Source organism: Photinus pyralis, unplaced genomic scaffold (assembly GCF_008802855.1).
Source record: "Photinus pyralis isolate 1611_PpyrPB1 unplaced genomic scaffold, Ppyr1.3 Ppyr1.4_LG9, whole genome shotgun sequence".
NCBI classification, from domain to species: domain Eukaryota; kingdom Metazoa; phylum Arthropoda; class Insecta; order Coleoptera; family Lampyridae; genus Photinus; species Photinus pyralis.
The window spans coordinates 11263664-11275378 of NW_022170878.1; the positions used below are offsets into that span (position 1 = coordinate 11263664).

General features: G+C 37.9%; 2 protein-coding genes across 3 annotated transcripts; both read left to right on the top strand.

The window, feature by feature from the left end:
• Window positions 1–217: 217 nt before the first annotated feature.
• On the top strand, window positions 218–3406 carry LOC116180248 (fibrinogen C domain-containing protein 1-A-like). 2 transcript variants are annotated; one of them, XM_031500146.1, is made up of 7 exons: window positions 218–464; window positions 532–634; window positions 993–1165; window positions 1222–1634; window positions 2297–2685; window positions 2733–2966; window positions 3012–3406. In XM_031500146.1, exons 3-7 carry the CDS (start codon window positions 1049–1051, stop codon window positions 3251–3253), a joined length of 1395 nt encoding a protein of 464 aa, XP_031356006.1. In that variant the 5' UTR covers window positions 218–464; window positions 532–634; window positions 993–1048; the 3' UTR covers window positions 3254–3406. The 2 variants fall into 2 exon arrangements, with proteins under 2 accessions (XP_031356006.1, XP_031356005.1); XM_031500145.1 differs by lacking the exon at window positions 532–634.
• A 1248-nt stretch (window positions 3407–4654) lies between these two features.
• On the top strand, window positions 4655–9455 carry LOC116180250 (angiopoietin-related protein 7-like). Its single transcript, XM_031500147.1, has 5 exons — window positions 4655–5076; window positions 5572–6098; window positions 8333–8721; window positions 8772–9005; window positions 9055–9455. Exons 2-5 carry the CDS (start codon window positions 5632–5634, stop codon window positions 9294–9296), a joined length of 1332 nt encoding a protein of 443 aa, XP_031356007.1. The 5' UTR covers window positions 4655–5076; window positions 5572–5631; the 3' UTR covers window positions 9297–9455.
• Window positions 9456–11715: the final 2260 nt, after the last annotated feature.

The window sequence follows — 11715 nt, forward strand, 5'->3', positions numbered from 1 at the left end:
GCCTTAAACTACTAAGTAATTTACTCTACATAAACAAATGCGAATCTTAATGGATGTTTCTGTATACGTCTTTATATCTCTTTTTGTAAAGAGAAAAAGTCTTTTAAAAAACTTAACTCATGAGCCGTTAAAATCTTTGGAAAGTTGAACGCAGGATGGATCGTTAAAAATCGGATTTCCCTAACGTGCGGTAAGTTTGAATTCTGGAAAGGAGACTTGTTCAGTTAACCTCCACCGCTTCCTCACGAAACAACTAATTGTGTAATGGTTTTTCCATTAATGGTCTGGGACACATAAAAGTTTAACAAAAACGCGGTTTATGTGCGATTAGGTTACGAAAGTTCTTAAGTGTAACGCAAAGATGTTGCGGGTAAACTAATCTACGATGAAGAAATGAACGCTAATTCCATTGTGCGTGCATTTCCGATGTGAATTGTCCTTTTCTCGTTGAATTATTACGTTCTGTAAGTATCGTGCAGTTTTACCGGTTTTGAATGACCTTTCTTCATTGCCATTTTTGATACCTCGCAGGTTTGATGTGCCGATTTTAATGTCGAAGTTATTGACTATGATGTTCAACTTGGGAGATGTCAAGGTATCGTACGATGGAAAAACAAAAAGATTCTTTAACGAGGTACCTAGTTGTTACCTACAATTTGTGACCTTAAACGTCATGTGTGTTAGGTTTTGGATTACTTCTTGCGCTTCCCTCGTATGGGTAACCGGCCTTCGCAAAAATGATATCATTAGTTAACATTCCCAACATAATTACAAACCACAAAGTCGTGATTCCTTCGTAAATCAAGCCGCACATAACTCAATTTTGACGATATCGAAATTACAATAATAACTAGTGAATCAATGTCACTTAAAAAGAGATTAATTCGTACGGCGTCGCTGTTAAAAATAGATCGAAGGGCATAAACGAAATGAAAAGAGCAAAAACCTCACGCACTTACTTATTTTTCTTTTTTAAACTTCCACTCTTCCAGCTGCAACGTTGTGCTTCCATACATTAGTCAGTCCGTGGCTCGAACTTTAAATCGCGATGATGTTGCTACCATCGCTCCTATGCGTTCTCTTCATTCTAACTGCTGTTGAATCCCAAAAGGCAGAAGGGGGAAGACCAAAAGCGAGGCAGGCACCCCAATCACCACCCTCAACGGTAAAACGCACGTTTTTTTTCCAAAACTCTTGACAGAAAATAACTGCCTTCAACAGTCAGACCAACGGATGGGATCGAGTACAACTCGACAGACTACCGGCGATGTCGACCAGCAATTGTCGCGGTTCGAGGTCATGTTGGTTGAAAAAGTAGACAATGTTCGAATGGACTTACGCGGTTTTTCGCGAAAACTCCAGGAGTTAGAATGGAAATATAGCGAATATGAGAAAACTTTGGAAACCTATCAGGGAGATGTTAGTCGAATACATGAGCAGATTTCCACCCCATCGACCCAACCCCAACCGCCGCCTCCACAGGAACCTCCGTCGTCGGGTTCTTCGTCACAACTCGAAGCGCGCGTCGAGAATTTAGCGAAAGGAGTACAAATTTTGATCGCCGCAACAAGAGGATTCACTTCCGATGTCTTCGGGCTGAAGAAGAACGTTTCACTTCTGTTAAACGATACTAGGTGAGTACTTAAGTGACAGACAATGGTTTATCTAAGGGCCTTGTTCCTACAAAGCTGCGCAACAGTGACACGATTTCGACATGCCGCAAGTAGGTAGTAGCTTTCAAATAAAAACAATGATCAAAGATAACAAAAGGTTAACATACCGGGTGGTGCACGGTAAGTAGGAACAATGGGAAATTAGTTTTATGAAATATCCTGCTCTACTGTACATTTTACAGAAAAAACTGTAGAGTTTAAAGTTGTTCAGAATTAAAACGTGCATACAACACTGTTTTTATATGTTTTATTAAGCTTTTGGTATACCCGCAAATTTAAAAATAAATTTCAACATTTCTGTTATTAATAGCAATTCATAAAACAACAAAAATCATGGCTATGTAACAGTTTAGCATCCAAATGTACCTATTATCACAGATCTAAACACTCATTTTATACCTCCAAACGCGCCTATTTTATTAATAATAATTAAAATAAGATGGGAGTGAATTTTCGTGACAAGAATCCTTTATTTATACCAGCCCAAACTGTATATAAATTTGGAAATTGAGTAGGAAACTATAAATTTCTAAAAGTTAATTGCCTGTTATTTTTACCCTTAAAAATCATCTACTCGGAAACCTATTCTTTAGCAAATATTTAACCGAATTTGTCTACTCTAGATCGGTTCTTGCGTTCGCGCCTCAACTAGCCACAAAACAGAATCTCAACAGTGGTCTTCTCGAAGTCCAGCAGCGCCAAGTTCAGTCATGGTCCCTAAATACCTGTCCAAAAAGCGATACCGCTACCAGTAACCTTCCGCGAAATTGTCGCGAGGTCTTCGCGGTCGGTCAGCGGAAATCGGGCATTTACCGTATCCATCCCGATCCTTCGTCAAAACCATTTATGGTAGTCTGCGACCAGGAAACTCGGGGAGGAGGTTGGACAGTTATTCACAACCGTTACGACGGTTCTCATGATTTTTACCAAAACTGGCACGAATACAAGCACGGCTTCGGTAATTTGGGCGGAGAGTTTTGGCTGGGCCTGGATTACATACATCAACTCACTGGTAAGTTTAATGGCTGCCATTTTTACACCAACTGAAGTCAATTTTAGGCTCGGACGTAAGCGAACTTTTAGTCGAATTGCAAGATTTGGACATGGCAAGCAAGAGCGCTTATTATTCGGCCTTCAGTGTTGGACCTGAAACGGAAGGCTTTCCGTTGAAGGTGTTGGGAGGATACAGCGGTGACGCCGGTGATTCTCTACTATACCATGCAGGAAGTAAATTTAGCGCGAAGGATATGGACCAAGACGGCTGGCCGGAAGGAAGTTGCGCTCAGGCTCACGGTAAGTTAATACCCCATTCCGGGAGATAGTATAATCATATTTTAGGCGGGGCATGGTGGTATAGAAGCTGCGATATGAGTAACCTAAACGGAAGGTACCTCAGCGGCCAACTTCCCGAACAGTACATCTACCAAGGAATGTATTGGGCCGATTTTAGAGGAGCCCAGTACAGCCTTAATCGTGCCAGAATGTTAGTGAGACCTAGGGAACAAATTAATAGTTCGCTGGTAGACGAAATTTTTAATAGAAGTAACGCGATGCCCACATTTGTAAGGGGTCGTGTCTGAAAGTCCTCCAAGTAGATCTTTTCTAAATGCGCTTCTATTCTTCAGTGCAAGTGCCGTTAATCGATTGTCCCACAGAGACATTAAGTACAAACTGTTAATTGATTTCACTACAACTTGTAAAGGATATGTGAACAATAAAGTCTCTTAATTCTAGTGATCTAGTGCGTCAGCCCTAGGCTTCACCATTGGTTTAATATTTTTTAAACATATAAAACAAAATAATACAAAGCGAGTCACGGAAAACGGAGTTTTTAAGAACGCATAGACTGCTTGTGTAACGCTTAGGTAAGTGGGGTTAGTGGAATTCAACCCCTTTTAGCCCTACCTTTCGGCTCGGCTCAGGTGTAGGTAGATTTCTATAAAAGTGTCCGCCATTTTGTTCGAATATGGCAGAATTAGCTGATTCGCGAACTTGACCAAGATATTTGAGTTACACCAACCCTTAAATTTTGGTCGAAATCGGTTCATAGTTACGAAATATACCTATCTAAACCTATAAATATACTGGTACCATTACAATAGGTAGACGAAATCTACCTAAAATCTCCTGTGCCTATAGAACATGCTGTTATTAATTTAGCAAGGAAGAATATTACGCTTGATTTTCAAGACGAATTTACGAATACTGTAGGTGGGTACCAAATTTCATACAGTAGTTGGCTGATTCTACTAATTCCACAAAATTAGTTGAAGAACAAAAGACATTTTAGGGTTGATTAAGTGAATTAGTAGATATGTAATTAATTCGACGATGTCTGCTTTTCTTATTTTTAATAATAGCGTGACGCAGAACTCAGAAGTAACATAAATCTGCATTTGTTGTTGTCGAAAGACCAGTTTAGCTATTTACTTTCGATTTTGACCGGTCGAATCAGTACGAAATAACAGTGCGTCTTCTTCTTATACACATGCTCACATTGTCTATATCTAAAGAAGAATTCATACGTGCACAACTATCATTGACCTTTCGTTGTTTCCTAATATCTTAAAACTCCTCATTTACTTCGCACCTCCTATAAGTAATGACCATTTTTTAATGAAAAAGTGTGGGAGTGGTCAGGTTTAATTTTACGACCTTCACAAAATTTAATCAGTGGCTCATTTATTTGGAGCAAAAACATACTTTTGTAAGAATCTACTCTATATTTGGTAAACTGGTTTATAATGTAATGATTGGTCGTTTTCATCTGACTGGAAAATGTTCTTAATAGCTTGATCCGTTGGTCCTCAGGACATCCATGTAATTTTGGAATATGGAGAAGACATCTACGATGGTACTAGTCAGTTGTAAATTCCAGTCCGGTACCTCTAACTACTAATTTACCTCCTCTACAGAAACAAATGCGAATCTTAGTAGATGTTTCTGTAAGGTTGTACATTGTACGTCTTTATAGTTTTTTTGCGACGATAGAAAAAGTCTTTTTAAAAAACTTAACTCTTGAGCCGCTAAATTATGGAATTTCGAAAATCACGGTAAAAAATTATCAGAATAGATCGTCAAAAATCGGGTTTCCCTAACGTGCGGTAAGTTGGAATTCCGGAAAAGAGACTATATTCAGTTAACCTCCAGTGCTTCCTCACTAAACAACTATAGTTTCGTAATGGTTTTTCCGTCAATAGTCTGGGGTACAAAAAAGTTTAATAAAAACGCGTAGTAATCGGTTAATGTGCGATTAGGTTACGAAAGTTCTATGAGTGTAACGCAATGATGTTGCGGGTAAACTAATCTACGATGAAGAAATGAACGCGAATTCCATTGTGCGGTGCATTTCCGATGGTGAACGTCTTTGAAATTGTCCTTTCTCATTGAATTATTACGTTCTGTAAGTATCGTGCAGTTTTACCGGTTTTGAATGACCTTTCTTCATTGCCATTTTTGATACTTCGGAGGTTTGATGTGTCGATTTTCATGATAAAAATTACTTTATTACAATCGAAGTTATTGACCAGGATGTTCAACTTTTTGTGGCCTTAAGCGTCATGTGTGTTAGGTTGTGGTGTACCTACTTCTTGCGTTTCCCTTGTATGTTAACCGTCCTTCGCAAAAATGATATCACTAGTTAACATTCCCAACATACTTAATTACAAATACCACAAAGCTCTATCATCGCTTTAAACCAGTAAATCGTGCTACATAACTCAATTTTGAGTACATCGAAATTAAAATAATAACTACTGAATCAACGTCACTTAAAAAGAGATTAATTCGTACGGCGTCGCTGTTAAAAATAGATCGAAGGCGTCAGCCTATGGCATTAACGAAATGAAAAGAGCAAAAACCTCACTTATTTTTCTTTTTTAAACTTCCACTCTTCCAGCTGCAACCTTGTGTTCTTCATACAACATTGGTCAGTTTGTGGCTCGAACTTTAAATCGCGATGATGTTGCTGCCATCGCTCCTATGCGTTCTCTTCATTCTAACTGCTGTTGAATCGCAAATGGCCGACAGTGGAAGACCAACTCGACAGAATACCGGCGACGTCGCCTATCGATTATCGCGTCTCGAGGTCATCTTGGTTGAAAAATTGGACAACATTAGAAACGACCTGCGCGACTTTTCGAATCGGATCCAGGAATTAGAATTGAAATTTAGCGACTCTCAGGCTGTTTTTGAAGGCTTTCGAGGGGATCTTAATCGAATATATCAGCAGATTTCCACCCCATCGACCCAGACGCAGCCACCACCTCCGCGGGAACCTCCGTCGTCGGGTACTTCGTCCCAACTCGAACCGCGCGTCGAGAATTTGGCCAAAGGAGTACAAATTTTGATCGCCGCAACAAGAGCGTTAACTTCCGATGTCTTCGGGCTGAAGAAGAACGTTTCACTTTTGTTGAACGATACTAGGTGAGTAAAAGTCTTTGGTAAAAGTGACACAATTGTTTATATCTAAATGTTACTTCATCAACATTGTGTAATTTAGTTAATTAGTAAGTATAGTTCAAATGCTATCTGGAATTATTAACGATTACAAGTTCCCTCAGCTGACGATGACGTACTCGCATATGTTTAAAGTGAAAGGTTCGTCTGACTGTTAAAATTATTCATTGTAGGCCAAATTCATTGTCCCATGATCTTCTTTGGGGTCTTCTTTTGTACAACAGTCACACAGATGTACATATGCATTTACACGCTTTCATCAAATTTAGTTTGCAAAGGAGATTGATATAATCGGGTACATTCTAACTCACGTTACATAATATAATTACACCGAACAGATACGTAAATCGATTAATTATATTTTCGTAGATTTTAAAGTCTAATTTTTTCTGTAACTGATGGCTCAGATCATTGATTAGGTCAAAGAACCGGTCATAAAGTAATCGATTAATCAACAGAAATTCAACGCATTTCTCATCCAAAGGCTACAGCGTTAAAAACTAATTCTCATAGACACTCAACCCAAAATATACTAGGTGCCAAATTTTTGATAGAACAGCAGCTGCCTAGCTCAAACCAGATATATTTTTAAAAAAAGTTTTTGATATGCGTAATGCCCAAAATGTTTACGTAATGAACATCACGTACCGAGGGGTACCTATAAGGTGCAAGCAATAATAGACTTCTCTGCCGTGGTATACCTATGTAGGTATTATTTTTTTCACTACTAGTAGAAGTCCTCTAAATTAACAGATTAGGTATATTGTTAAGAAAGTGAAGGGTTTGGCAGACTCTTCTGTTAATTTTACATCTCAATCAAAATGCATGGAAGTAACAATCAAGCAGGCTGTATTTTTTTCTCTCGTTGATATATCTTCAAAGAATATTTCGTTTGAATCTTTTCAAAATGTGACAGTTTTAATAAGTATGTAATTTCTCTGGAAATGCAGGAAGATTGCAATTATTCATTTAGAGAATCTCTCTAAACGTTTATTGCGCGAAATTTCGTGCTGTGTTCTCTAAATGTCATTATTGACTACTAGTTAATAATGATCTCATTATTAACCACTTTGGACAACTGTCGAGAAAGTCAACTTTATAAGTGAAAAAAAGGTTAATAATCATGTATCATAGGCTATAGTAGGTAGTGAAAAAAAAAATTGTTTCTACCTAGAAACAACTATTTTCGTCTCTAAAAAGGGTGAAGAAAATGTCATTTTCCCTAGTGAGGACAATAAAAAACAATTGCCGCGTTAATCTTAATAATGCCATTTAAAATTCTAGAGGGCTATGTGTCAAACTTCATTATTGCATATACGATAATTTTTCAGTATTGATTGTAGGTTCAGAAAAAAAAATGTGTAAAACTTGAGAAGAAAGTGGAATTTTTCAACTCGAGTTCAAAGTTTGTACAAATAACTATTTGTTCAAACGTCAATAGAACATGACAATTCCAAACTCATTTCATGACATAAGAGATTGACATTTTAGACGTTGCGTACGTTGGCAGAAGCGTATAAAAAGGTTAACTGTTGCTGGTCTAAAGGGTGGCGCATCGATAGGTAGCGAATATGAGCGCTATGCTATTTTAAAATATCTAATAGTCAATTTTCGAAAAAACGTTTAAACACGTAAACAATGTTGTTCCCTCATCTCACCTCACACTTTAGAAAGTAAAATATTTCATTGGGTTTCGACGATCATTATTCATTGAAACCAAGGTCGATTTCGGCAGATTTTGTTTAAATACTTATGACAGTACAGTACGCGTAATCAAAATTGATTCTTTTCTTGAAACTTTAACGGCCTGTACCCATTTCAACAGTTAAGACGTTCTGGACATACTTTTGATTGTGTCTAACGAATGTTTTCATTCTAATAGATGACGTGTAAATTCAAATAGAAACAATGATCAAAGACAATAAAAGGTTAACATATTATGTAACAGTTTATTATCCAAATGTAGGTATATGTATACATATGCGCGTATATTATTAATAATAATTAAAATAAATGGGAGTGAATTTTCGTGACAAGAATCCTTTATTTCTATCAGCCTTGACTGTATCTAAATTTGAAAATTACGTATGAAACTATAAACTGGTAAAATTTAATTGCCTGTTATCTTTTTTCACCCTTAAAAATCATCTACTCTGAAACCTATTATTTCGCAAATATTGAACCGAATTTGTCTACTCTAGATCGTTCCTTGTGCTCACTCCTCAACTAGTCACGAAACAGTTTCTCAACAACGGTCTTCTCGAACTCAAGCAACGCCAAGTTCAGTTGTTGTCTGAAAATACCTGTCCAAAAAGCGACACCGCTAGCAGTACCCTTCCGAGAAATTGTCGCGAGGTCTTCGCGGCGGGTCAGCGGAAATCGGGCATTTACCGTATCCATCCCGATCCTTCGTCAAAACCATTTATGGTAGTCTGCGACCAGGAAACTCGGGGAGGCGGTTGGACCGTTATTCACAACCGTTACGACGGTTCTCAAGATTTTTACCAAAATTGGCAAGAATACAAGCACGGCTTCGGTAATTTGGGCGGAGAGTTCTGGCTGGGCCTGGATTACATACATCAACTCACTGGTAAGTTTAATGGCTGATGACATTTTTAAACCAACTGAAGTCAATTTCAGGCTCGGACGTAAGCGAACTTCTAGTCGAATTGCAAGATTTAGATATGGCAAGCAAGAGCGCTTATTATTCGGCCTTCAGTGTTGGACCTGAAACGGAAGGCTTTCCGTTGAAGGTGTTGGGAGGATACAGCGGTGACGCCGGTGATTCTCTACTATACCATGCAGGAAGTAGATTTAGCGCGAAGGATATGGACCAAGACGGCTGGCCGGAAGGAAGTTGCGCTCAGGCTCACGGTCAGTTAATATGTACCACATTCCGGGAGATAGTATAATCATATTTTAGGCGGGGCATGGTGGTATAGAAGCTGCGATATGAGTAACCTAAACGGAAGGTACCTCAGCGGCCAACTTCCCGAACAGTACATCTACCAAGGAATGTATTGGGCCGATTTTAGAGGAGCCCAGTACAGCCTTAATCGTGCCAGAATGTTAGTGAGACCTAGGGAACAAATTAATAGTTCGCTGGTAGACGAAATTTTTAATAGAAGTAACGTGATGCCCGCATTTGTAAGGGGTCGTGTCTGAAAGTCCTCCATGTAGATCTTTTCGAAATACGCTTCTATTGTTCAGTGCAAGTGCCATTAATCGATTGTCCCGCAGAGACATTAAGTACAAACTGTTAATTGATTTCACTAAACTAATATTGTAAAGGATATGTGAACAATAAAGTCTCTTCATTCATAACTTATAAACTACACAAATCAGAAACTAACACTTAACAGTATTTATAAAAATTGAACATGTGATCTAACTTGGTGAAATAACCAAGAGGGGATTAGACGAATTTTTGGAACCGAGGGTTCACCATTAAAACAGGAAATAAATTTCATCAATGGATAGCTAGGGCGAGCCAGGGGAAATAGAGAGTTTGTTTAAGACGAGTGTCGAAAGGTGCGGGATTATCGGACCATTTGATTTTGCTAATCATAAGCGTGCACATAAAAGCTCTGAAAACCGTTCAAATTCAAAGTTCTTGCTGTCGAACGGAGCATAAATGACGGAAGAAGCGAAAAAGGACTACAATGAATTAGTAATTTAAAGCTGTTAACTTTTTGTATGGTGTTGAGTTGCCAAATTGATTACCTCGTTTATCTTTGGCGGTTGCAGAGTCGGGCGCTAATAAATTGTCTGTGTTCCTAATGATGCAAATTACGGTAAAAACATGCGGATGCCGCCGTACACTTTGTGGAAAATGTGGAACACGTACCCTGTCGGTTTTTATTAAACAGTAGATTGTTACAAGTTCTTTCGAACGGTGAGAGATAAACGCAACTTTCACTGCAAGTTTGGTGCACTTTAGTTTGTGTTGCAGTCGAATATGTGTTGTCAACCTTTGTTTGTCGCCTAGTATAGGTTCCACTTCGTGTTCCTACAAGCATATTATGACATCTTAGTTGTTATTTGCACAACTTCAACAGTACAGTAACTATTGCTTATAGTACGATCTATACATTCCAATTCAACTAATGTAATTTTGCGAAGATCAATCCATGTGCCATACTTATACCAATGAGTTTATTTGAGGCATAACACCTTTGCAGCAAAAAGATTCAAGTATGACAAATCAAAAAATATCTCAAAAGAACGAGAATAATTGCCTTAATGCACTGAACGAGTCTATTAAGAGTGTATAATTGAATGTTCGCATCATGAAAAAGACCCAATTAAAAATTTAAATTAATAAAAGCTTGAGAATGTTGGAATAGTCGGTGTATATAAAGCAGACCGAATGTGAAACCTATTTGACCGCTTTTTAATTTCAATAATTTATAGCAAAACGTATAAGTTGTCTCGGATGACACAAAAATGAAAAAGGTGCAGATTTCTACAACGAACGTTTATCAATGCAGAATCGGGATGAAAATTCGTTAATTGCCCACATTTAAAGGCTTGGCTTTCCGATCATTTCCAATTCCCAAACGGCAAAACCTCACCTCATACAAACTTGATCAGATTTCGCTCACCCTAAAATTTCGTTTTCTCCTCAAGTTCGGGGGTTGCTTTAAATAATTTACGGTCGATTCTCTACACGGCCAGTATACAGATGTTTCGAAACACTCCATACTGACGGAGAAAAGGTTTCTCTAGCGTGGAAAAAATTATTTTTATTTTATAGAAAACCTAATCCCCTTTAAAAGTTAAAAGAATTACTTAGACATCGTTTAACGCTTTACCTTTATAAGGGGTCAATAAAAACTCAAATAAAAGCGTGTTCGTGCTTTCTTTTTCCTAGTTTCCTTAAAAGCTTTCCTGATCAACCTTCGATGTTGTTGAGGCGTTTTTCTTTCTTATTTTTCAAACTATCTCGATGGAAAAGTTTCAAATACCACTCCGACGCAAACCACACGAATATAAAATATTTATCCTGTTCAATCTCGACTTCTTTTTAACACAATATCTATACTATTAATTCGGTTTCGCCAATTGGCCACGGTGGGTTCGAGATCGCTTATTTTTCGGATTTAAATGTTGCAACAAGCAATTTTATTTTCAGAATAACTATAGCAATTCCTAGAGAATTGGCTAGAATGAAATTATACAAAGACCGCGCTGTAATATTTTCGAGTGGGAACGTGGAAATAAGTTACACGATTCCGATTGGATTACAATCAATTCAGTGTACTAATGACTGTAATACTAAAGAACAAATTTTATTTAAAATTCCACTCTAATTTAGGCAATCGTTTCAGTTTAAAAGACTCAATTATCGTACTATCGAATCTAAAAGCACCTTTTAGAGTCACAATTGAATTAGTTCTCTTGCGCGGTGATTTTCCAAATGTTTCTGGTCGGTCTGTTTAAATTCTACGATAAACATTAAATTCTACAGTACGTAGTGGTAAAGTGCAATGTGTAATGAAACACGAATCTTAAAACAACAGGCACGTAACCGTGTTTCATCGAATTTTGAGGTCTTGTCCCCTAAGCTAATAAGGCATTCTTG

Excerpts from the sequence above, each read along its gene's own strand:
- LOC116180250 (XM_031500147.1), top strand. The coding sequence starts at position 5,632 with ATGATGTTGCTGCCATCGCTCCTATGCGTTCTCTTCATTCTAACTGCT. Across the intron at positions 8,722-8,771 it reads TTACATACATCAACTCACTG|GCTCGGACGTAAGCGAACTT; the intron begins GTAAGTTTAATG and ends AGTCAATTTCAG. Across the intron at positions 9,006-9,054 it reads AAGTTGCGCTCAGGCTCACG|GCGGGGCATGGTGGTATAGA; the intron begins GTCAGTTAATAT and ends ATCATATTTTAG.
- LOC116180248 (XM_031500146.1), top strand. The coding sequence starts at position 1,049 with ATGATGTTGCTACCATCGCTCCTATGCGTTCTCTTCATTCTAACTGCT. Across the intron at positions 1,635-2,296 it reads CTTCTGTTAAACGATACTAG|ATCGGTTCTTGCGTTCGCGC; the intron begins GTGAGTACTTAA and ends TGTCTACTCTAG. Across the intron at positions 2,686-2,732 it reads TTACATACATCAACTCACTG|GCTCGGACGTAAGCGAACTT; the intron begins GTAAGTTTAATG and ends AGTCAATTTTAG.